This window comes from Eutrema salsugineum, unplaced genomic scaffold (assembly GCF_000478725.1).
Source record: "Eutrema salsugineum unplaced genomic scaffold, Eutsalg1_0 scaffold_5, whole genome shotgun sequence".
NCBI lineage: Eukaryota > Viridiplantae > Streptophyta > Magnoliopsida > Brassicales > Brassicaceae > Eutrema > Eutrema salsugineum.
The window spans coordinates 9924676-9949728 of NW_006256612.1; the positions used below are offsets into that span (position 1 = coordinate 9924676).

Here is a 25053-nt window from a genome sequence, read left to right on the forward strand (position 1 = left end):
ATGTTTTTAGAGCCCCACTTTCTAAAGCAACTATTAACCCCCTCACATTCTACGATAAATAAACGCCGTCGTTTAGTCTCAGCTTCTTCATATAAAAATCTCGGAAGTCACAGAACTCCCCGTCGGTGCGTGACAGGTCGACTCCTAATCCCTCTGATTCACGGTTGTTCGGCGACTTCAACATCCTTGCCGATCTCTGACACGATACGATCCCTTAAGGTTTAATCAAAGTTTCTATAGATATTTATCGGTAAGCAATTCGATTCTCTTAACGATTTTACTTAGGTGAATTTGATTGGGAATATCTCTATTTCTGAATCCCTCCGATCTTCCATGATCATGAAATTCCGATTGCTTTGATTGGGGAAATATCTGTTTCTTAATCGCTCCGATCGTGTCCCTGGATGTTGAATAATTTTGATCCAAGTTAAATAATTCCTTGAAAATGATCTGTAGTTGGTATTGGGGTGAGATAAGGAAGCAGGTCAATGGCGTCTTCGTCGGATTCATGGATGAGAGAATACAACGAGGCTTTAAAGCTCTCGGAGGATATAAATGGAATGATATCAGAGAGGAGTAAATCGGCCGTAACAGGTCCTGATGCCCAACGTCGTGCTTCAGCTATACGAAGAAAGATCACCATTTTCAGTACCCGATTAGAGTCTCTGCAATCTCTTCTTGCCAAACTTCATGGGAAACCTATGTAAGCCATTAACTTTAATCTGTAAACTATACACTTTTTAAGTTTAGTGCTGATCTTGACCTGTGAATAGATAGATCTTCTTCTTCTTATTTTTCTTTCTTTCCATCTGAACATTTACTTACTGACACAGCTCAGAGAAAGAGATGAATCGGCGCAAGGATATGATTGGGAATTTGAGATCGCAAGCAAATCAGATGGCGAATGCTTTGAACATGTCAAACTTGGCCAATAGAGACAGCTTGCTTGGTTCTGAAATAAAGCCAGATGACACCATGAGGCAAGTTAGCGGCATGGATAACCAAGGAATTGTTGGATTTCAACGGCAAGTTATGAGAGGTAAGCTGTTTTTGTCCGTGTAAACATGATACAAATGCTGACTTTGTGTATTAGTTTCTCTACTGAGTTTGTTTTTTTTACGCGAGTTAGAACAAGATGAAGGACTTGAGAAGTTGGAGGAAACAGTCATGAGTACGAAACACATTGCTCTGGCTGTCAATGAGGAGCTTGGCTTGCAGACAAGGCTTATCGTATGTCATTGCCTTTTCATTGTTTTTTACTGCTTTGATTAGGTTTCATTATTGTAATAAATCTGGGTTATATGCACTGTGCAGGATGACTTAGACTACCATGTGGATATTACTGACTCTCGTTTACGGGTAATGCATCAGTCAGTGAATACCTGGTTTAATGAACCACGTTATACTAAGCTAATGACTAATCATAGTTGATCTATTATGTTTATTGTTTCTTATCACAGAGAGTACAAAAGAACCTTGCTGTCATGAACAAGAACATGAGAAGTGGTTGTTCGTGCATGTCAATGCTCTTGTCAGTGTTTGGGATCGTTGGCCTCGCTGTTGTTATTTATCTGCTGGTTAAGTATTTGTAATACTAACAATAGAGAACTTATAAGCTCCTCTCTTGCCTTTCTATGTGAATGGTCTACTGATTCCACGTTTGTGCTTGTGCTTTTCATTCTTCTTCCGTTGTTAGAATCCTTTAATAAATATATATTATGTGTGCAGTTTTCACAATTTTGCTGTCAGATTTAAGAACTAGTAAAACGTAGAGATATAAACGTATTTGTAAGAGGTCTTCCACGAAGAAACTCGTCCGAATTCGCTATATGAAACAATGAACATATTGTAACATTTGCTACCACCGATTTTCATGTCATCACTGGAAAGAAAAACAATCATGAAATGAAAATCAGTGATTGTTTGTTTGTTTGAGTTTTGCTGACTCACAACCATTTTCTCCAGCTACTTGATCTTAGCTCACCAGAGAAGAACCTGGGAATGCTCAAGAGACTGTTAACTCTAGTCAAGCCTTCCAACGCCGACCATTCTTCATCATCCTTAACCGATATGCATTCTGCGAGTGTTGTCTTCTTGGACTCAATCGTGCAACTCTCAGACATTTTTTCTTCTTTAGACTCCCAAACTGGTACAATCTCATCGGTCTCTATTACAGCCTCTTCATTTTTCTCACCATCTTTGCTTGATGTCATAGCGACACTCTCTGTAGACTCTTTGTGTGAATGATTGGTTCTTTCTGAAACTTCCATGGATGCTGCTGTCGAGGAATCCTCGAGAAAGAGACATACCACAGCGCAGTCATCGTTCTTGGAAGTAGGATACTTGAGCCTCCACGCTCGAACAGCTGTATCAACTACAGCACGAGCCGCAGTGTTTCGACAAGGAGCTGAAGCCACAATATCAACAGCTTCTTTATTCGACAAAACATCCCATACCTACAATCACACAAAAAGATTTGGCTACATAAGATTTTGATACAAAACCATCATGAAGATGAAGAAGAAGAAGAAGAATGTACCCCGTCAGTGGCTAGAATAATGAACTGATCTCTTTCAGTGAGGCAGCGGTAGTTGATATCCGGAACAGAGATAAGACCGTAATCTTTAAGACAGAAGTCTCCGAAAGCTCGAGCCATTGCCAGACCAGGTGAATTGCTGTTTGGTAGCCACACACGCGCAACCTCAGGCTCATCTTGTAAGGCAAATACTCTACCTTTACATTTCTGGATTCTTGCGGATTCACCTGAAGTACATGGAGAAGAGAGTTAGACTGTGGATGATCAATTGTGACGACATAAGGTAAGAGATATATACTTGGCAAATCGGGTTTTAAGTCTATGGTTAATTGTACAGCAATCAGAGCATTGTCTTCGTCTCTTGTAGCAAGAACAGCTCTTGAGTCACCAATATTCCCCACCACCAGATCCTTACCCTATATAAGAACAATGATAGCAGTTAATGTAAAGAGCAATGGAAGAGAAAATAACCGATGACCGGACTTTAACCTGTTTGATCACGGTGACAGAAGTTGTTCCGCTGCAGAAACAATTGATGGTTGGATGCATTTTTAACTCTTTATCCATCTGTTGACAAGTCTTTAGCAATGCCCGTTTCAGTGAGAGATACATCTCGGGAAGTAGCTTTCCGTCCTTCTCACTTGGCTGTAACTCACACCATTGCTCTTCATCTATGCAAGTAGCAGAGTCGAGGCCATCGTTGGAGCTGCTCTGTTCCATGACCGAGGCCATTTTTAATTGTGTTGATAATGTGAAAGGTAATATATCTCGGACTCTCTGTGCAACCATATGACCAAAGGGACCATGTCCATCGAATACACCACAAAACACTGTATCCCTTCTCGAGCAGAAATTCTGAAAATTTAAGAAAGGTTGGTTTTAAACAGTGAAATAAGTTGAAGCAAAAGAAAGATATAAAGTCCCTAAGAACTAAGGTTGCTTCTGATTCATGTCACATTTCACATTTCACATAAAATAGCAACAAGAAGAGCAATTGTAACTGCAACAACAAAGATAGTCAATAGCTTTCTTCAATACGATGAACTATAACAACAACTTCTAATATCAAAGAATTCTGCATTTCATCATAGTGAAACAAAACCCTAAAAGGAACAAACCAATAATAGCAAAAGCTGAACTCTATAGCCCAAAGAAGGAGAGAAACAAACCTCCCAAACAAGCATGGCATCTTGATTTGTTCCTTTTTTGCCTTGCTGTGTATAAAGACAAGCCATTTCACTTGAACCATTGCCAACAAGCCGACCCACCACCTGTTTAATCTCATCGATTTCGCCGCCGCTATTTATATCTCTCGGCCTCCGTCGCCGCCCGGAGCCTTGACTCTCCGCTGTGGTAGCGACGGTGCTCGTTGCTCCGGTTTTCTCCTTCGTCGTCTTATCAATTCTCGAATTACACAGACCCATTTGAATTCCCGGAGAGAAAATCCCCAATTTTTCTAAAAAGATAGATCCTTTTTTTCCTTCTGAAGATCGACAGTTTAGAATCTAGTAGAGACCTGCTTTTTTGTCTGAGGTTGGTCGGCAATAAATATTCGGTTAAAAGAGTCACAGTCAAAGCTTCCAGTACAACATCCAAATGGAAAAGACAGAGAGATGAAGAAAGAGAGAAGACGGACAAATTCACATCTTTACAAAAAAAAACATAGATACAATCAAAATCTCGTAAACTGTTTTTAGGATTCTCTGTTCGAAAAGAGAGACCAAAACTTGAACACAGACCGGAGCTTACTAACTCCACTTCCGTAAGACTTATAAAAAGGAAAAAGTGTTTTTTCAAAAAATCATTTTTAGTCAAAAACAATTAGTGTGAGTGTGACTATGAGGTGAAACGATTGATTATCAGACAGAGGTCGTAGCTTGGTTCTGCACGACCACGACTTGCACGTGACATTATTTCTTTCCTTTTAAAAATTTCTTTCTGTTTAAATTTTAAAAATCCTTTTTCTTGGGAGATACAGCAAAAACAAAAATTAGTTGTTATTTATAAAATTTACTTTCTTCGGTTGCGTAGCCAATCACAAACAGGCAACATATGAGTATGACCACAGTTTATTTAATTATATCCGTGACTCGCCTCCTGGGCTATTTAATTAAGACAAAGATATTAAAAACATACCTAACAACGACAAACGGGAATCGCGCAGAACGCAAAAATAAAAACGCAGATTATTCTTTACGATAAATATGGAGATGAAAGAATAAGATAGTGATCATCTGAGATTTTGAACTGAGTAAAAATGAACGGTTCAAATGAAAAGGGAGGAACAAAACTTTCTCTTGTGCTCTGATTTGGGTTAATTATGGCTGATTTTCGTTGCGGGAACTTAGTCTTCAAAATCTGCTGAGTTCTCTAGCAGATAGTTTGCAGCCAATTCCTCGTTACGGTCACATGCAAGGAAGGCTTCTATAACTAATGCTCTGTCAAATCCCATTGCCTCAAGCTGATCAAAAAGAGAGTTACAAGTGATGAGAACAAACATTTTTCGGTTTGATATATAATGGTGATGAGGAATGTATGTGTGTGTGTGTACCCGCTGAATCGCCTCCTGCTCTGCAGGGGTAACGTTGACTGCATGGGGCATTTCTTGCTCAGGTTGGTCGAATATATCCATATCCCTGAGAGTTTTGCATAATCACTAAGAGGCATTGAGTCATGGGATCACACATATAAATGTGATTGCTTTAATCATCCGCGGATTTAGCGATTAAACCAGTGGCCAAACCAAGAAAACGATCTGCAGACTATAGAGTACTCACCCGTCAGATCCTTCATAGGGCTCGTTGAGCAACTGAAGAAATTCGGCTTGGTTCTCTTGAATTAGCCTCAGAAGTTGGGGGTTCTGCTTTCCGAGCTCTTGAAGCATAGGCTGTAACAGACGCAGATATGAGATGTTCAGATGCAATTAAAAGGTCAGGCTACTAATTTTTTGGACCCAAAAGCATTATAAAAAAGAAGTAACGACTTACTCACCTGCAGAATCTGGGGGTTGGAATTGACCATGGATCGTAATTGTTGGAACTAAAACAAATGGAAATGTAACAATAAAATAAGTATATGAGGAAGCTGCGTCGCAAGATTAAAGCAATATCATATAGGAGTAATCTTTGATACACCTCCCTGAAGGTGACGAAACAGACTTCTAACAAATCTAGCTACCAAGTTTCAAACCTTTGATCATTCTACTCGATCACACAAATGAAAAAAAGGGTGTAAGGATCGAATGACAACCTGATCATTGCTTCTGAGGAATTCAAGCGTTCCAAGATCTCCAGCAGCAGCATCAGACACTGCTTCCTGGTAACAAAACAAACCGGTAGTTGCAATGAGAACTCAACTCCAATCAACTCTTTTCGATGCACCAAAAAAAAATAAGCTCTTACCTGGGGAAACAAATCCAAAGGAGATGAATTAGGTCCTCCAGAGGCAGGAGGAGCGGCAAGGTCTGCGCCAGATCCTACCCCTGATATGTTAGTTTCTGGAACAGCTACGGTTTCAGGAATTCCCTGAAAATATAACAGATTTCAGCAATCTCTTTCCTTTAAACATTCAAAGGACACTTTTACAGAGAAGGGGTATACAGAATATAGATAATCCACTGCTCTCTCAGGGTTGTTATAAGCTGCACGAAGTGCACGAGTAACTGTGTCTTTGTCCCAGCTGCCTCCTCCCATTTCCATTATTTGTTGTACCGTTTGCTCAATACTACTGCCACTAACTAAAGTTGAAGCCGTTTGACCATAGGTGTCACTTTGTGCCCTAGACATACAGTTAATAGTTTAAAGGTCATAGAGTTACAATAAAATCATCAAAATATTAATTCAAGTAACTTATGTTAATGAAAATTTAAAAAAAAAAGGTTTCCAACGAAGCCTCTTATGTCAAGAATAAAACTTACGGCGGTTGTTCTTGAACAAGAGAGGAATTTGAAGCTGGCACAGCTATAGACTGGGTCGCCGAAGCTGCAGGCTGGTCGATTGGTACAAGCTTGCATTAAATGAACCAAAGAATCCAGGTGGTTGCATAACTCCCAAACAAAAACAGACATGTAAGAAAATTACCGTAGTTGAAGATATAGTAGATGTCGTGGTGGAAGTAGCCTGTGAGATAGGTATAAAGTTTTCTATTGAGAACCGCTCAACTGAATAAGTGATGCGCAAAAACATGAGAAAAATAACAACTAAGCTTACATGAGCAGAAGATGGACCAGCTGAACTTGCAGTTTTGCTCTATCAATTGCAGAAGAAAAAGTCATGATATTGACACAGACTAAGAACGATATGTAATTTTCAGTAATGGGTAAAGAATAACGAAACATGCTTGTAGTCCAATTGTTGTTCAGATTTTATCCTTTAAACAGAATAAAAAGATTTGAAAAACCAAAGATTGCAATACTTCACATAGATTAACTTGTAGCGTTTCTTAGGCTATTATTTATTCAAGCTTCTACCAACATCATCTCATGTATTGCTTATGACAAAAAAAGGGCTTATGAACCAGAGTTTCTGTTATCGTAAATATTAGTATGAGCCAATATCACATGCTATCTGATGGCACTTAACTTGATATACAGAACCAGATTTCTTAAAGTGTCTCATACTAAATATTATCCGTGTACCTTATAGAAGATAAAAAAAACTGCATCCTAATCACGAATTTAAACTCATAAATAAATGAAATAGGTACCTTGCTAAGCATGACAACGAGAAAACCCTCCTCGGTAACCTTGTTCTCCACCAAGGTAGTTTCATCTTTCAAAACCTTTCCATTGTGAATCAACATTTGCTGCCCACATGGATAGTTGTCCTTGCTTTGTGTATCTTCAATATTCTTTTTCACCGCCATTATCTTAAACCAAAAACACAAGCACACAAAAATGCCCAGAATTAACCATTTGAGAACCCATACACATATACACTCCACTCAACAAGACAAATTAATCAAAAAAACCTGAAATTCTGAATCTAACATATAGAAAAATCTGTTCATCAAAGTCATATGTTAGTAAGTTACATAACCCAGATTGGTATTGCACCACGAAACTTAGCCTCTTCTCGTTTGAAAACATCTAAATTTACTTATTTCCTGTACAAAATTACACGCAAATTTGAAGGATTGAAGTGGGAAAAAAAAAAGCACTAACCGTGTCGGTGGGCTGAACCCTAATTTCAAATTGGCTACCCTTGAGAGTCTTAACGTTGAGCTTCATGTCGACGAAATGAACAAAATACCGGCGGCGTTGGGAAGTCCGGCGAGGGGCGTCGACAGGGAGCGAGATATAGAGTGACCTAAGAAAGGGCGCTGTTTCCAACAACTCTAAAACTTTTCGCAAAAACAGTCGCAATCAACGAAGCGTTTCGGATTTTAAAACGCGGCAAGAGCAACCCACGTGCGATTCACTGCAACATCCTTCCAAGTGCATCGCACGTGACACACGGCCTAACATTATGAATAATATCTCTCCCAAATTTTTCATTTTTAATCATTTAGTTTCACAATTTTCCAGTAATAAAAAAAAACCAAGATTAAATTTTGTACTCACCATATAAATTTTCTATTCATAATGAATTTAATGAACGGCCTAACATTATGAATAATATAATAATATTAAGGCCGTTCATTATAAAAAAAATTATTCATAATGTGACAAGATAGATTAAATTTTCTCAAACCTAGCTATGTCGGGTTATTTCGTCATACAAGTTCATTATCTCGGATTCTCAGTTACGTTCACTGCAAATTGATTTACTTTGCAAAAAATTATATTAAACGAGACTGGTGAAATTTATGAGAAAGGTAAATATTTATATTTATATTACAGAAGGGCCAACAAAGGCTATGCAGCGTGATAGCACACGAGACTCTTATGGTCGAAAGAGAGATTTTTCTTACAAATTCATAATTCATGATAGTATTTCAGGATCTCAAGATGATTTAGTAAGCTCAGAACTCACGGTCAGGGAAGAGAATCGGAGCAACAAGTGACCAGATGAAGAGACCAGCAGTGGCCCAGCTGGTGACAACACGGACCCACACAGACGGCCAACCGACATCGACCAGGTTACCACTTTCACCTACCGATGTTGACCAGCCGGTTAAGAGCATTGCAGAGTACATGCTCGCGAGGGAGAAGATGATGTGGAAGAATGCGTATGAGTATGACACTGGTTTCTTATTCTCTTTCTCTTCCTTCTCTTCTGCCTTCCCGTCTAGCGGAAGCAGAGGCTTCTCTGAACATTTTTTCAACAAAGCCAAATCCGTTAATAATACTTGCAAGCAATCTTTAAGCACTAGAGCAAAACATAAGCAGACAATGTGAAAACTAAACTTAAAGCAAAACAAGAAACATACCTGCGCGGGGAGAATCAGGAGGGGAGAGCAGTGTGGTGGAAGAACCAGCACGAACAGCGGAATAAACGACCGAGAGAACAGTTGTGAGTAACCCAATGGTCATAGTGCCTGTTGAAACAGCTTTGGAGTGTTTGTGGAGACCATTGCATTCGTAATCTCGGGGTTCACTTGCAAGACCACTGTAACAGAGGTACATGCAGTAGAAAGATATAACTGATGCTGGTAAGATGCTTCCACCGACCTGCAAAATAAAAGGTATAATTGGCTTTAGTGAGCCTGAAGATAAGAATCAACTAAGATTTCATATAGAGGACAGGAAATAAAAGGTTTTTTTTTTTAAGTTCAAACTTACAGCGGGATGCAGAACTACAACAGCAAAGACGAATACAAATATCAAAGTCATGACAATGAAGAAAGTGTTGAGTCCACAATCATGTCCAGATGGAGTAAACCAATGGAAGAGAAGTCCAGAGAAGACGAATGTTGCCAAGTAACATACAAGAGAAACAACGAGCAACGCAGCATACCTATATATAAAGTCCAATGCTTAGATAAGCAGTGGGGTAATGAATTCACATATGAATGAATGTAAAGATTTACTAACCAGAACTGCTCGTCGTAGCCAACCCATGTGTCATTCCATCCATGAACGAAATCCAAAAGAAGCACAACTTGAACAAGAAGAAAAAATCCAGCACCGAACTTTGACATTGACTCTGCAAGATGTTAATTTGATTCTCATAAGTTCCAAGTTAATCAATTCACTAATCACTTCATCAAGAACATGAACAATGATAGATGGCACTTACCATAAAAACTGATGATTTCATTTGGAACGAAGAACATCAAGATGACCAAGATGCACCAACAGATTACTTTCATCATCCAACCACCGTGGTGTATACCATCACGAGGGTCTTTCTGATTTTTCACACCAATCATCATAACCGACAGAATCGAGAAAAACAAGAAATTCCCTAAGCTGACACGCAGCACAGCATCGGTCTCAAACCATTCCCGATCAGGTGTCTTGTGAAAATGGTTAATCCCTGCACAATGTCAGTTATTAGCTCCATAAGCTAAAAATATTCTCACTGAGAAAAGGGACGGTTAAAAAGCGATACAAGGACATAAGAAGAGAGAAAGACTTACAAGGGAGCTTCTCCATGAGAGGAGCAGCAACCTCACGGAGAATCCATGAAACGATTAAGGAAAGAGCAAAGAGACCACAGTAAGCAATTCTTGCAGAACGTCTGCTGATCCCAGAAACAACTGTACGGCAAGCATCGCATGCACAAGCAGCACAGCACGATGCTAAACAAGAAGCTGCCCACATATTCTTTCTCCTCAGAAGATCAAAGGTTGGATTCAATATTCAGCTGCTAGTATGAAAGAAAACACAAAAGACATATCATCAAACACCAAGTGATCACACAAAAACCCTAACTTCGGAAGAAGACGATCGGAAATACGGCTTTGTTAAACCGAAAAGAAAATAAATCGATATTCACATAGAACTAGAATTCTTTACGAATCGACCCTATGAGATTAAAATTGGATAAAGAAGAAAAAAACTGACTTTTCACCCAAATTCGAGACGGAATCAAAATTCCCGAAATAGTTTTCTAAGCGAAGAAACTAGCTGTAGTGAAGGGATTTTAGCTTCAGAAGAAAAGGAAAGAAAACCGAAATCGCTTCAGAGAGGGAATATCAAGATACCTTGGCGATGGATCAAAGTATTGAGCTATCCTCTTCTTTGAAAAGTAGAACGAACGACTCGGTGTTTCCTTATTCTCGCTTCCAATTTTCTGACTTTGACAAGCTTAACAAGGGAATCGCTGCTAATCGTCGATTTTATCACCAACTTTCATATGAAGCCCACTAATGGCCCAACAACAACAACAAAAAAAAGTTTCTAAATCTAGATGTCACTAAAATTCTCTACTAAATCTGATTTACGTACGCATGTTTTGTAAGCACCCTCTGGATGCTACAAGAGTCAGATACTCAGATCGTAGGAAAATGCTTAATCTAGAACATGCCCATCATTTCTTAAAAAAAAAGAGAGAGAAAATAATACATGCCCTTCATATTCAAAAGACGAAGGAGTGGAAGCTAAAGACGCATTATCATCATTTTCTTTTTTCCTCTTTTTCCTTTTTTAATCTTTTAATTTTTTTTATCTAAAAATCCCTAAATTCCCGTCGCATGTAACGGACTAAATAAAGCGCGTACGGCGTCATCCGGCAAATCGGCCCCGCTCGAGCCATCAAGCTACGGATGAGATTCATCTCTCCCTCTCTCTACACTTATATATCGGTGACGCAACGTCTAGCGGCGGAGTGATTTTGACGCTGTCGGATTCGCGTGTCGACGGAGCTGGAAGCAGCTGTTTCCTCTCCAGATCTCTAACCGATTCTCTCCTGTCTCTGATTCACCGGTTCGTTTTCTTATAAATCTTCACCTGCTTCGGATCTATTTCCTCAATTGTATCGGCCTTGTGATTTCTTTTTGTATTGTGTATCCTTCGATTGATTGACCACTTTCCTCGAATCTCCCTGAATCCAATGTGCATTCACGACGGGTCTTTTGTTGTGCTTGATGGTTGATGATTGACTGAAAATAACGTTATTGCGAAAAGATCCAAGCTTGTCTTGTAGATTGGGAACAGATCGAAATGTTCGCTAGCTTCCCTGATTGCTGTTTCTCATTGACATTAATGATCTCTCGATATTCAAAATTATTGGTAGCAGCTATATAAATGGTTTATGAAGGGGAAAAAATGCCAAAATGTACATTCAATCTGATTGAATCTCCTCTCCTCTCCTCTCCCTCCTCTCCATTAGCGTGTTTTGGTTTTTGTTCAATTGTGTATATGACTCTGTGTGTCGATTTGCAGGCTGGTTGTTAAGCAGACATGGTTCTCGATGGGATTGTATCTTCACCATTAAGGAGACCACAGTCACTAAAGAAACAGTGGGAAGAGTTGGGTAGCTGCTCCACGGTTATTCAGAGGCATCGATATCTCTTAACAGCATTGCTTCTTTTGGCATTCCTCTGCACTGTTTATCTCTACTTTGCAGTCACTTTAGGCGCTAAGCACTCATCTTGCTACGGCTTGACCGGCAAAGAGAAGGCAATTTGTCAGTTACAGCATGTCCAAGCTATCTCCAAAGGGAAGCTGAAATTCTTCTAGAGTGTCATCGGCCAAGGCTGATACCCATTATTGCTCTTGTATTAAAACATTCTTTTTATTAATTCTATAATGCAATGTGTATGTGTGTTATTATTATATGGTGAAAAACAAGAGATTTACACTTGAAAGATAAAAACATTTATTTTCATCATGGCATGAACAAATCAAAAAGGGAGTTTCTACACTTCTCAACACATCAGTGTTATGGTTGGAACACTCTTTGTACACGTCCCATTAATTATTTTTTTGTTAATTTCCATGTCTTGATCCTCTTCTTCGTCTTTTACGAAATGGACTTCATAATCCTCAGGTGATGAACTGATCCTCTCCAGCTCAATTGAAACCTCTCTCATGGTTGGTCGTTTCCTCCCTTTCCGGCTAAGACACTTTTGAGCGAGTTTTGCCACCGCCATCAATTGGTCAAGCTTGCTTTCGTCTTTGATCCGAACGTCAATGATGTCAAGCACTGTGTTTTCTTTCATGGCCTCAAGGAAGTGAGTTGCCAATCCCCTTCCTTCTTCAGACCGGATTCGGGACAGTGGCTTTTCTCCGGTTATGAGCTCCACCAAGACAACCCCAAAACTGTAAACATCGCTCTTGTCAGTATATTGGCTTGATAGGAAGTACTCTGGATCCATGTACCCAAAAGTTCCAGCAACCAACGTTGTCAAGTGAGTTTGATCAATGGTTACCGATCTTGAAGTTCCGAAATCAGATACTTTGGCCCGGTATTTCTCGTCCAATAATATATTGGTGGTCTTGATATCTCTATGGTAAATTGGAAAAGATGCAGCTGAGTGCATGTATGAAAGAGCTCCGGAGATCTCTACGGCTATGCGAAGACGCACTTCCCAAGTCATTGTGTAATCATCGGATTCATCATGGAGACGCTTGAACAGATCTCCATTGGGAATATATTCATAAACCAAGATTGGAACTTCCGTCTCCAAGCAACATCCCAAGAGTTTCACAATGTTCCTGTGGTTAATTTGTGAGAGAAGTGCAACTTCATTGATGAATTCTTGCATCTTGTCTCCATCCACAACTTTGGATGTTTTAACCGCAACGATTCTTCCATCTACCAGCATTCCTTTGTACACAGTTCCTTGACCGCCTTGCCCAAGGACCCTATTCATGTTGAAGTTATCAGTGGCTTTCTTCAACTCTTTTGAGCTAAATATCCTTGACATCTCTACATTTCCGTTCTTTGTGGTAGTTAGTTGTTGTTTCAACAGCAAGCCTCCATTACGTTTGAAGAAGTTCTTTCTCCGGATGATCCTCCTTCGCTTCTTAGCGAGTTTGTACATCCCCAAGATTCCGAGGACGAAAAACAGTGCTCCAATAAGACCTATAAGAACGTCTACACCAACGAAGAAAAGCCATCAAGTAAAACTACTTTTCGGTTCTCTGTATTGTAGTCTCGTAGGTGCAAGATGCTACTTTAACTCACCTTTAAACACAGAGTTTTTCTCCGGCTTGGTTATCTTGGGATCGCAGCCATATGTTCCAAGAATGTTCACACAAGAGGTCCCTTCTCCACAAATGTTGTGTCCTTTACATTCATCTATGTCTACACATTTTTGAATCATAGTTATTGATGTATTGATCGATTAAAGGCAGCAAACAAAGATTGAAAAAAAAAAATCACTTACCTATTCGCAGCCATGTGGAAGGTATGGGTTCCCTATGTAGCCATCGTTGCAATAGCAATTTCTATAACTCATCCCAGGAAAGTATTGATATTGGCAACCGCATTTATCCCAAGAAGTGTAATCACTGTAACGGGTCATATTTTTACAACCTAAGGGGCTCCTAAAGCGAGAATCCGAAGTATCAAAGTACCAACCTAGCTCTACCAACGCATATCCCTTGGAATGAAACTGTTCTGGCTCCGATACATTCATCGGCGAATACCTCTTGTTAGTCAAGAAAGCAACTTTGCACCCTTGTCCTCTTGTGGCATTAGAGTTCTCTATATTGACACCTATAACCTGAGGACGTTCCAATGGTATCCTCGCCTGGCAGCATCTGTAACCAGTACAGACCAAGTTTGTTACTTGTTGACTACTGTTATTGTCTTGGCAGCTCGATTCACAACCTAAGATCTCTGACTTGATATCTGTCAGCGACGCCTTTGTACCGCAGCCAACCGCCACGAGGCGGTTCTCGTCTGTGAGAAAATATGGACTGCCTCTCCCTGTGACGTTCAAATCCGGCGATGACTTTTCAAGAAGTTCTTGACTACTATTGCTAGAACAATCCAACGAAGTCACTGGACCTTTGATGTGAACCAATCCGTATGGTTTATCTCCATCTGAGAGGGAGATGTTCACCACTTCCCTGTTGATCCTAGACAGGAACGGAACAGTTTTGCCGGACGACCCGGAAGTGCTTGTGTTACAGACAACCTCGTACCAGCCGTTGAGATAGCAGTCTTTCCCGCCGATCCCGAAAGGAAATGGGATCGAGATTCCTCCACAGGTTTTGTTACAAGAACTTGGTGGATTACTATTTGGAGTTGATGCTGCTTCTGATGAGCCATTGTTGAGCAGAGTTAGGACAGACACCAAAATACATAGGAAGTACTGGTCGATTTTTGTCTTCATAATTCTGTTTTTGTGTGTGTGTGTGTGTGTGTTCTCTATCTGATCAACCTCAATCTGCTTCAATAAGAAGAAGAAAAAAAAAGTTAATTAAGATTTAAGAACCACACGTCCCCACCACCAGATTTGATGAGAAGGTCAAGAGAAGTTTGGAAAGAAGCGTGAAGCAAAGCACAAGAAAAAACTAATACAAAAAAATATATATGTCAATGCCATGAGGGCTTCTTCTATGTTATAATAATGAGTGAAAGTTGGATTATAAAACTCACTCTTCATTCGGACCATTGTCACCACGTTTGTTCAGGATACAAAACAAAGTTGACCAGAATCAAGCGTTAGCTCAAAAGTCAATGGATCCTTGACCAGTCAATGTAATCAATGTACAATAGTGGGGTTCACAAGGATAACGAATTAATAAGGTGAACAATTTTTGGTTCATAACTAATAAAACAATGCCATTTGGCAGAATGGAAAAAAAATCTGGCCCACATAGGGGATAGCAAAAGAAACATGGTTTCAATTGATATTTTGCGGTTGAAGCGCACTTAGGCTTGACCTTTTTATCATGATCCAATCAAAACATTCTTCATTATCGACGAAAGCTGAAATCCCAGTATTGTTCTTGAACGAAAACATTCATCATTATTTTTTTCTTGGTTCCACAATATTGCAATATGTGTGTATTATAATTACATGATGAAAACGAGAGATTCATAATCGAAATCACACCTTTTTAATCATTAAATTAATGTGGATATATACATAAGAACTGTTTCAAGTCCCTCATTATTCATCACCATGTTCTTAGAGGAACCAGAGGATCGACGTCAGACGTTGGGGATGCATTAGTAAACAGGGAGGGTGGAGCAGTCATACCAGCATCCCAATTCTCATCAATGCTGAGATGTTCCATGGCTAGATCCTCTTCGTCATCATCGTCCTCCTCAACATGAGCCTCTGGATCATCATTAGGTGATGAACGAATCCTCTCCAGCTCATTTGAGACTTCCCTCATGTTTGGTCGCTTTTTCCCTTTTCGGTCCAAACACCTTCTAGCGAGTTTTGCCACAGCCATCACTTGGTCCAGATTGCATTCATCTTTGATCCGTTCATCAACCATGTCAAGAACTATGTTCCCTTTCACTGCCTCTACAAAATGAGCTGCAAAGCCTCTGTTTTCTTCAGACAGGACACGTGAAGACGGTTTTTTCCCGGTTAGGAGCTCCACAAGAACAACTCCAAAACTATAAACATCACTCTTTTCTGTGAACTTGCTTGATTGAAAGTACTCTGGATCCACGTACCCAAAAGTACCTGCAACTTGAGTCGTCAAGTGAGTTTGATCTATGGTTACTGATCTTGAAGTTCCAAAATCTGACACCTTAACTCTGTATTTTTCATCCAATAGTATATTGGTAGTCTTGATATCTCTGTGGTATATCGGGAAAGATGCAGCAGAGTGCAAATACGATAAAGCTCCAGCAATATCTACGGCGATGTGAAGACGCACCTCCCAAGTCATCGTGAAATCATCATATTCATCATGAAGACGCTTGCATAAGTCTCCATTTGGAACAAACTCATAAACCAAGACTGGAACTTCCGTCTCTAGACAACATCCCAAAAGCTTCACAATGTTTCTGTGGTTGATTTGTGCGAGAACAACGACTTCATTGATGAACTCTTCTACTTTTTCTTCATCCACAACCTTTGATCTTTTCACTGCCACGATTCTACCATCAACCAACATTCCCTTGTACACAGTACCTTGACCGCCTTGCCCAAGGATCCTATTCTTGTTGAAGTTATCAGTAGCTTTCTCTAACTCACTCGAGCTAAATATCCTTGACATCTCTACATTGCCTTCTTTTCTAGCTAACTGTTGTTTTAACAACATACCTCCATTACGTCTGAAGTAATTTCTCATTCGGATGACCCTCCTCCTCTTCTTAACGAACTTGTACAGCCCGAAAATTCCAAAGGTGAAAAGCAACAATGCCAAACCAATAAGAACTCCTGCACCAACAAAATACTAAAAATGTCAAGAACAGAACCACGGGACACTCAATATAAACTCAAGTTGACTTTTACCTTGAATCACTGGCTTTTTTTTTAGCTGCTCGGTTTTCTTTGGCACGCACTTAAACCGACCAGGCATATTCACGCAGTTTAGGTCTTTACACTTTTCCCGTCCTACTTCTTGTTTACATTCGTCAACATCTGCAGATTTGAATGAGATTTAATGACAGATGACATGATTAGTGGCGACAGTAAAAAACAACCAATCTCTCACCTACACATCCACCTGCAAGGAACGGATTCCCTGTAAAACCCACTGAGTTACAAAAGCAGTTCCTATAGCTGAGTCCAGAGAAGTAGCCATATGAGCAAACGCAGCTCGTGTCTTCCCAGTACCCGCCATTTTGTGATGGATCTGACATATTCAAACAGCCTATGGGGGTTAAAACACGAGGATCCAAAGTATCCGAAGTATCAAAGTACCATCCTAACTCTACCACCGCGTATCCATCACCATGAAACTCCTCTGGCTCTTTAACATTCAAACTCGAATACTTCTTGCTCGTCAAAAAAGCAACTCTGCATCCTCCTTGTGTTGTGTTGCTACCTTCGGGGATCTCTAAGTTAACTCCTATTACTTGCGGCTGCCCTTCCGGTATCCTCGTCTGACAGCATTTATCACCATTGCAAATCTTGTTTCTTGCTTCTTGGCTACTATTTGTCTCGTTGCAGCTCGACTTGCAACCGACGATCTGCGATTTGATATCCGTCATAACTGCCTTGGCGTTGCAACCAACCACCACGAGGAGGTTCTTGTCCGTGAGGAAATAAGGGCTGCCTTGGCCGGCAACGTTTAAAGGCGGATGCTGAGATGTTCCCGTAGAGCAACCGGAGGAAGTTACTGGACCTTTTATGTGAACTAACCCATCCTCACGATCACTTGGAAGAGAGATTTTCACCAATTCTCTGTTGATCCTTGAGAGAAAAGGAACAGAGTTTCTGTTACAGACAACCTCGTACCACGGGTTTAAATAGCAATCTTTCCCACCGATACCGAACGGGAAAGGAATAGATATTCCTCCGCAGGCTCTATTACACAGATCTGGAGGTTTTCTTGCTGATGAAACGCCATTGATGTACAGAGATAGGACAGAGATGACTAGTATAATACAGAGTAGGTTGTGAGTCTCTGCTTTCATACTCTCGTTCTTGTTCTTTCAACCCGATCTGGTATTTTTAGTCTTCTGACGAATTTCAAGATGAGATTAGATGGAAGGCGTGAAATAGGATGCAAAACAAAGTTAACCAAAATAAGATATATAACTATATAAGCTCAAAAGTCAACGGATTCATGACAAGTCAAATATAATGGGTCAATGCTATGGCTAATGAATCTGCTTATATATGACATAGACTTTCATAACGGAAACGAACCGATCGGCAGAAAAATTTTTATGTACCTAGATGAATATCTTTGGGTTCACTTTGGGAAGTGCGAATTCATTAATGAATTTTTGCATCCATCCACAAGTTTGCATCTTATCTTAAATATATATATATATATATATATATTAAATTTGTATAATTACATCATTATACATTTTAAAATTATACTAAATATACTTATAAGTAGCATATTAAAAACGATTTGTAGCTTTTACTGTGCATGATTTGTTCATTATAGTGTTTTTTAATATATAAAATATAAGGAGTGTCATTGGTTGTGTAACTTGAAATCTACTCTGATAGAATTAAAGTATATCAGATTTAGGAAAAAATTACCTCATTTTAGATTAAGGTATATAAATTATCTAAAATTTTATCTTATGTAACAATGTATTTCTATTTATCAAAAGTTCACGCCAAAGCAAATAGTATAAACAAAAAAGATGATTAAACGTTTTGTAATTTTTTTCTTTGTATTACTGAATCACAGAACGTTCCATCATTTTTTAAACAATATCCATATTTTATCCAAGCTTCTTAGTTTACGGAACATCATACAGCCTTGTAGAAGCTCTGTTTAAATAAAGAGTATTTGCATCCTTTAACGCAGATTAATCTCGTATTTGCAAAACTAACAAAGAGAAAATTTGGTTACTGTTTATTTTTTTAAAATCCCATTATGCCCTTTTCTCCTTCTCTTTCTTTTCTCTCCTTCCATATCATTGTTCTCTTTCTCTCTCCCTTATCTCTCTTCATCCTTCTTTCGTTTCTTTTGCTTGTTTCTCTCAGAACTTTTTCTTCTCAATCAAATTCAATCTCTTATTGTTTTCTAAAGAGATCTAATTTATTAAAAGAAACAGTCAATTAATCTTCAACCCAATTTATTAACACAGTTCCAGAATAAAATTAGTTTTTCGAAAAGCTTGAAAAAAGCTTTGGAAACTGCATTGAGAATGGTCAGAGATTTCCACGACGAAGAACAAGACGACATGGAGAAACGACATCCACAGAGACAAGAGAGGCAAATTCCGATGAATCTCTCCTCCAGGTGACAGTCGATGTTGGTTGAGAGACGACGTAGCTGCAAAGCTCGAGTTACTGTAGCAGCCGCAGTGGTTTATTACCACGGTTCAGATTTAGTTGACTGATCAATAATATTATTAGAGAAGTAACAATTAGAATCACTTATAATACTTTATATTAACATGTTAATGGTTTATTTGACTGAGTAGTAAAATTGTTAGAGATACAACTATATTGTTATCTTATCTTGTATGCGAAAATGCAAAGTCTATTGTCTGGTTCATCTCATAACTATACCTAGATACACTAACACATGCATAGATCTCATTTTTTTATTTTTATATCTTTTTCTCCCTTGTCTCTCTCTTTCTCCCATCTTTCCCTCATCCGAAGACAAGCATTTCTCTTTGAAAATCTGGTTACGGAAATAAGTTTTTTTGTTTCTGTGAAACTGAATTAGTCTTTCAATTCATTGTTAAACCGCTAACATATTCAAATAATGTGTTATATTTATCTATATCGCTCTAAGCAAAATGTACCACCTTCCAACAATCTATATAACTCAGTATTGTTATCAGTCTAACATGTATTTTACCAGGTACAACAAAACAATTATAGGTAAACTTATATGTAACACGCTAAACAAATCAATAACACCTTTAACAATCCATACGACTCATTATTGTTATCAAACTAACATATTCTTTATCGTGAAAATAATAATGTTAGACGTTAACCTACTTGTTCATATATAATACAATAATTGTTAATCACTAACTTATTTGAATCTGATGCAGTTTTTTTAAATTTAACATAGAGAGTGCTAACATGTTTAATAGTTGATAACAAATAATTTCTCAGTAGTATCAATTGTTGCACAACTCGAACAGAGATTAGAAGAGAGAGAATAATATATATATCAGATGTTCGATGCAACTTGCATAAGTGGGGTCTTCTATTCTCAAGAAATGACAGATATAAAGAAGGATATATTGGTCATTTGTAATAACCATACAAATAGTAAATTATCAGTTATGTCACATCAACGTTAGATCTGCAAATTCAGCTGTCTTTATGTATATTCAATTAATTGACTCTTAAATAAAACTATGATCGAATAATATTCCATATTATTATGTATATATGTGTGATAAGTCCAATGTTTGTAAACCTGATTTTATAAAAAAAAATATTTAGTACTATCAAAAATAGATTGAATCAATGCATTATTGATAGAATAAAAAATATTTTAATTTAACAAATGATTCTAAAATTTTATTGTTTTTGTTTGAAGAAAAGAATTCCTAATTAAATTCAGTTAAAGATGATATTTTGGTATGAATTAGAAGAAAAAGAATTTCTTTTTAAATAAAAATTAAGAAGAAATTATATGTCAGAGTCGATCCCAAAAAAAAAAATGTAACATGGACATTCTTTTCTATTTATAGCTCTTCGTTAAAAATCTTTTTATCTATTTAAAATTCAACAAAGATCATTTAAGTCGATACAATGCAAAGAAACATACGTTATATTACAAGAGGTTAAATATGAATATTAAAGGGTGTCACTTGACCCGATCATTAGGCATGGGTCGGCCTCTGCTCACAAGGCTCTATATCACTTTTAGCTCTCTCAGCCATTCGGTGTGGAGGGGACACGGATCAGGTTTCCCTTCTGCAATCGCCTTCTCGGAGAGCGAATAAAACCAACCATTCCTCCATTTAAACTGCAGTAATAAGAAAATTAATTGAGGCGCAAGATACTGGTCCACAAGCACGTAAGAAGAGAGATCAAGGATGGTGAATATAAATGTAAATACTTCTTTAACAGCGGTTGGGAAATGAGCAACAGCTCGGGAATAAGCACATAGTCTCTCCACCATGTCCCCTTCAAAGGTTAGTCCTTTTTCAGCAGCAGCAGCAGCTGCAAGTTCTTGGATCAGTCTCGATACCTGAATGTATATGTAATTAGAACTAGACGATTATTTTGAATGAGAAAACGAAACGAGGAATGGAAGTTTTTGTACTTCATCTCTGTATTCTTTCTCCACCATGCCCACACTTGCACCTGGATGACGAGCTCCAACAAGCATAAAGGCGCATATCCAAATGAGTTTCTCCAACATTTGCTTCTGGAAAGCTTCTTTGTCAAGAACCTAACCACAGAAACACCGGGAGATAAAAAAAAAAAAAAAAACGGAGAACAGATTTAGATATTCGTGCAGTTCATGTTTATTCAACGCAGAACAAAAGGTTTGCTTCATGTAAAAACCTTGCAAGAGAGGCCACCAGATTGCAATCTTGCAGCTACATCTGAAGCCCATTTTCCATAAGCAGCAGTTAGACCTTCTGGATTAGTGTCAGTCTTTCCATCCACGGGAGGCTCGCCGAGCTTTGACACAGCAAAATAGGCCAAGACTTGGTCTGTATCACCCAAACCTTTGCTCTCGAACCACGGCTCCATCATTCCATTTTGGAAGAAAACCAAATCTGATTAATCACACACAGCACTTTAGTATATAACTAGCCATGACTTGAACAAAACATGATCATATTTTTCATATATCCGATCAAAATATCATTTAATCGTTCCAAAACCGAATGAAATGTTAATTGGACAATGCCAAGATCAATCAAACCCCCAAAAGATCCAAAATTTTGATTCATTCGAGAGAGAAAGTATCTACCTTTCCATCTAGACTGAGGAGTAGCTTCAAGAACAGCATCGAGATCATCATTTCTAGTACAAACCAAGATGGGTCCTTCGAAATCAATGGGAACTGCTTCTCCTCTCTTCACCAACAAATCCTCGCCACTACCCATTTCCTGCAAGGCTCTTCCGACTCTTCCGCCACCCACAATCACAGCAGGAGCAACCTTTTTAGCTGTGGAAGCAGAGGCGGCCATAGCCATTGGCACGGCGAGTCTCACGCTTGGAACTGGCGGTTTAAGAGATTCAGAGCCACGAAGAAGAGAGAAACGAGTCGAAGCGGACCAGGAGACAGCAAACAGAGAGCTGCTGGCTTTAGCCATTGGCGATGATGATGGGCGTCGACAATGTTGACTTGAGGCCTATCATGGTTTGGACTATTTCGTAAACAGTGATGGCTGTTTATTAGCCACTCGATGTTTGAGAGGCTCTAGCCTCTAGCTTATCTCTGGCTTTGGATGACTCATGAAGCTAAAACAACATGACGTTCAGTTTGATAAAATCAAAACGGCATGTATTTTGGTTTGAGTATCTTAAAACTACAGGAGAGGTCAATCTGGTTTAAGCAAAATGTGATAAAATACCGAGCCGGAAGATTTAAATCATTTCGACAAAACCGAAGTTGTACCAAATCAAACTCCATGGGTAATCGATTTCTTATTCAGTTTTTTTCAAACACGGTTCCCGCTAAGCATCAATCAAACTCCCTCAATACAAAACATCAAATTTCAGTTTCCCGACAAAGGAAAACGACAAGGAGAAATCTCAAATTAGTGACCGTTTGGGTCCATAGGAAATAGAGTAAAAGGAACACAGACATCTAAAATAACATCTTATTACTACTGTAGAGAACAAGAAAGAAAAGAAAGTCCGTCTATGTCTTTGGTTTTGTGCTCGCACATTCCCCAATGGCCATTCAAATTCAAATGGTAACATTGTGGGACTTTTTAAAAACAAAAAACGTTTGCCATTTTTCTCAGGTCAAACCTAACTTAACACCTGTGTCAACACCTATTTCTATATTTACTACATCTTCAAAACATCCATTAAGATATATAAATATACTCTGCCCCTTGAAAGCAAAACCCAGAAGGGGAAAACATAAATGGCTGGTTCGAGAAAAGAGAATGATTTGTTTGATGTAAATAAGGAAAACATGGACACAGTCTCAGCTTCTGTCCCTGTTAAGAAAGGAGAGGATAAGGAGAATGTCTCGCCGTCGCCGGAAAACAGCTTTACGTCTGTGGAAACTCAGAAACAAGATCGAGCTTTGAAGTCTCAATCGATGAAGGGGAATTCTGGGTTTCCATCGGAAGTTACAAAGTTCAAGTCTTTTTCAACGGGTGGTCGAACCGCTCTGAAGCAGACATCGCTGCAAGTGTGTATGCAGATGAACAGTGAGGTCGACAAGGGTAGTTTCGGAATGAAAACTTGGACTAGTGTTGATTCTGAGCATTCGAGCTCGTTGAAAGTGTGGGAGTTTTCGGATTCCGAAGCTGCCCCTGCTTCCTCTTGGTCTACTTTGCCCAACAGGTAAGAGAACCAATTTACCAAAATCCTGTTTGCTTTTTTCTTGTCCTAAATGTGTCTAAAACAATGTGTTCTTTCAACTTGTTAAACAGGTCTTTGTTGTGCAAGACACTACCTTTGGATGTGGGTAGATGCACTTGTGTGATTGTAAAAGAACAATCACCAGAGGGCTTATGCAATGGATCTGTATATTCGCTTTATACACATGTAAGTACACAGATATCTGGTTAATATGATTTCTTGTCTCCGAATTGAGACACAATGATGTCAAAGTTTCTGATAGCTTACAAGTGTTGGATGATATATTTCAGGAAGGCCGGGGACGAAGAGACCGGAAGCTAGCAGTGGCTTACCATAGGCGGCTTAACGGGAAGTCTGTGTTTAGGGTGGCACAGAATGTTAAAGGACTATTGTGCAGTTCGGATGAAAGTTATGTCGGTTCTATGACGGCTAATCTCGTGGGTTCCAAGTACTACATATGGGATAAGGTCAGAAATTTAAGCTGAATCAATGTATCGGCTTAGAGGTCGGAAACTCTAGCTGAATGTTTCTTGTCTTTTGATTCCACTGCAGGGAGTTCGAGTTGGATCTGTAGGTAAATTGGTGAAGCCGCTTCTTTCAGTTGTAATGTAAGCTTTGAGGATTTTGAATGCTTTGTGTGTTTTGATGAACATGACTCTCCCTTCGTTTTGGGTTTGCTTATGTCTGTGTTTTCTTCTGCAGATTCACACCCACCATAGCAACTTGGACAGGGAGCTACAGAAGAATGAGAGCTTTACTACCAAAGCAGCAGCCTATGCAGAAGAACAACAATAAGCAGGTAATGCCTAATATTGAAACTTCTCTCCATCAATCTTACATTCCGAAAACATTCTAAAACCATTATTATACGTCCGTTTGTATCTGTTTATAGGTCCAGCAAGTTAATAAACTACCGCTTAATTGGCTTGAGGATAAGGAAAAATTTCAGAAGCTGTGCTCCAGGATACCACATTACAACAAAGTACGTCTTAGGGGGGGAATTCATCGGTATCATTGTTGATTTTCTTTAGCTTGTCTTCATTCTGCTTTTTTTTCACCTTTCGTTAGATCTCCAAGCAGCATGAGTTAGACTTCAGAGACAGAGGAAGAACAGGACTGAAAATACAAAGCTCGGTGAAGAACTTTCAGCTGACACTCACGGTGCATTTCCACAACTTTTTTGAGCTTTTAATCAAAACACACTATCTCCAAAATCCTAAACATTATGTGTTACTTGGCATAATAAATAGGAGAATTCCAGGCAGACGATTCTTCAGATGGGAAGAGTAGACAGAGCAAAATATGTAATTGATTTCAGGTACTTGCTCAAACCCCAAATGAGATTAGAAATAAACGTACTTTAAGGTTATGATTAACCATTCAGTGACCTTTTCCTCTATCTGTTTGCAGGTATCCATTTTCAGGCTACCAAGCATTCTGCATTTGCTTAGCTTCCATTGATTCCAAGCTATGTTGTACTGTTTGATCAATATAAGTTGGAGAGTTCAATCTCTGAACATCCCTTCCACCTGTATTCCTTGCTTTTTCTGCATAATCCAATTTCTCTATCTGCGTTGACAAAACTAACTCAGTGCCTCTCA

The 25053-nt window shown here is 38.9% G+C and overlaps 9 protein-coding genes across 12 annotated transcripts; 3 read left to right on the plus strand and 6 right to left on the minus strand.

Annotated features, from left to right (window-relative positions):
- The first annotated feature begins 85 nt into the window (after positions 1-85).
- LOC18993268 (syntaxin-51) lies at positions 86-1827 on the plus strand. Of its 3 annotated transcripts, none has more exons than XM_024152636.1 (6): positions 86-250; positions 478-703; positions 834-1039; positions 1130-1230; positions 1315-1359; positions 1461-1734. In XM_024152636.1, the coding sequence occupies exons 2-6, from the start codon at positions 489-491 to the stop codon at positions 1590-1592; spliced, it is 699 nt and encodes a 232-aa protein (XP_024008404.1). In that variant the 5' UTR covers positions 86-250; positions 478-488; the 3' UTR covers positions 1593-1734. The 3 variants fall into 3 exon arrangements, with proteins under 3 accessions (XP_024008404.1, XP_006416838.1, XP_006416839.1); XM_006416775.2 differs by having other exon boundaries at positions 90-250; positions 457-703; positions 1461-1827; XM_006416776.2 differs by having other exon boundaries at positions 97-250; positions 485-703.
- Positions 1770-4274, minus strand: LOC18993269 (probable protein phosphatase 2C 6). Its single transcript, XM_006416777.2, has 5 exons — positions 3706-4274; positions 3026-3391; positions 2835-2952; positions 2540-2763; positions 1770-2456 (listed from the first exon to the last, which is right to left on the minus strand). The coding sequence occupies exons 1-5, from the start codon at positions 3958-3960 to the stop codon at positions 1947-1949; spliced, it is 1473 nt and encodes a 490-aa protein (XP_006416840.1). The 5' UTR covers positions 3961-4274; the 3' UTR covers positions 1770-1946.
- A 256-nt stretch (positions 4275-4530) lies between these two features.
- On the minus strand, positions 4531-7875 carry LOC18993270 (probable ubiquitin receptor RAD23a). Its single transcript, XM_006416778.2, has 12 exons — positions 7698-7875; positions 7241-7402; positions 6745-6783; positions 6616-6654; positions 6453-6523; positions 6136-6313; positions 5938-6060; positions 5786-5851; positions 5528-5575; positions 5314-5423; positions 5088-5172; positions 4531-4997 (listed from the first exon to the last, which is right to left on the minus strand). The coding sequence occupies exons 1-12, from the start codon at positions 7761-7763 to the stop codon at positions 4881-4883; spliced, it is 1104 nt and encodes a 367-aa protein (XP_006416841.1). The 5' UTR covers positions 7764-7875; the 3' UTR covers positions 4531-4880.
- Positions 7876-8314: 439 nt separating this feature from the next.
- LOC18993271 (probable serine incorporator) lies at positions 8315-10776 on the minus strand. 2 transcript variants are annotated; one of them, XM_006416779.2, is made up of 7 exons: positions 10625-10776; positions 10058-10284; positions 9715-9954; positions 9510-9621; positions 9258-9432; positions 8906-9146; positions 8315-8784 (listed from the first exon to the last, which is right to left on the minus strand). In XM_006416779.2, exons 2-7 carry the CDS (start codon positions 10239-10241, stop codon positions 8498-8500), a joined length of 1239 nt encoding a protein of 412 aa, XP_006416842.1. In that variant the 5' UTR covers positions 10242-10284; positions 10625-10776; the 3' UTR covers positions 8315-8497. The 2 variants fall into 2 exon arrangements, with proteins under 2 accessions (XP_006416842.1, XP_006416843.1); XM_006416780.2 differs by having other exon boundaries at positions 8339-8784; positions 10058-10287; positions 10625-10745.
- A 1030-nt stretch (positions 10777-11806) lies between these two features.
- On the plus strand, positions 11807-12285 carry LOC18993272. Its single transcript, XM_024152100.1, has one exon. The coding sequence runs from the start codon at positions 11823-11825 to the stop codon at positions 12099-12101; it is 279 nt and encodes a 92-aa protein (XP_024007868.1). The 5' UTR covers positions 11807-11822; the 3' UTR covers positions 12102-12285.
- Positions 12260-14784, minus strand: LOC18993273 (wall-associated receptor kinase-like 6). The gene is given in 3 exon segments (XM_024152099.1): positions 12260-13461; positions 13552-13671; positions 13750-14784. Coding segments are annotated over 3 exon segments (2250 nt in total). The 5' UTR covers positions 14708-14784; the 3' UTR covers positions 12260-12289.
- A 556-nt stretch (positions 14785-15340) lies between these two features.
- Positions 15341-17996, minus strand: LOC18993274 (wall-associated receptor kinase-like 4). The gene is made up of 3 exons (XM_024152969.1): positions 16998-17996; positions 16796-16924; positions 15341-16720 (listed from the first exon to the last, which is right to left on the minus strand). The coding sequence occupies exons 1-3, from the start codon at positions 17920-17922 to the stop codon at positions 15498-15500; spliced, it is 2277 nt and encodes a 758-aa protein (XP_024008737.1). The 5' UTR covers positions 17923-17996; the 3' UTR covers positions 15341-15497.
- A 2621-nt stretch (positions 17997-20617) lies between these two features.
- LOC18993275 lies at positions 20618-22311 on the minus strand. Its single transcript, XM_006416784.2, has 5 exons — positions 21879-22311; positions 21464-21681; positions 21219-21347; positions 21012-21143; positions 20618-20918 (listed from the first exon to the last, which is right to left on the minus strand). The coding sequence occupies exons 1-5, from the start codon at positions 22222-22224 to the stop codon at positions 20805-20807; spliced, it is 939 nt and encodes a 312-aa protein (XP_006416847.1). The 5' UTR covers positions 22225-22311; the 3' UTR covers positions 20618-20804.
- Positions 22312-23006: 695 nt separating this feature from the next.
- On the plus strand, positions 23007-24982 carry LOC18993276 (tubby-like protein 8). Its single transcript, XM_006416785.2, has 9 exons — positions 23007-23434; positions 23524-23638; positions 23743-23919; positions 24005-24060; positions 24155-24251; positions 24345-24434; positions 24521-24613; positions 24703-24770; positions 24863-24982. Exons 1-9 carry the CDS (start codon positions 23007-23009, stop codon positions 24936-24938), a joined length of 1200 nt encoding a protein of 399 aa, XP_006416848.1. The 3' UTR covers positions 24939-24982.
- Positions 24983-25053: the final 71 nt, after the last annotated feature.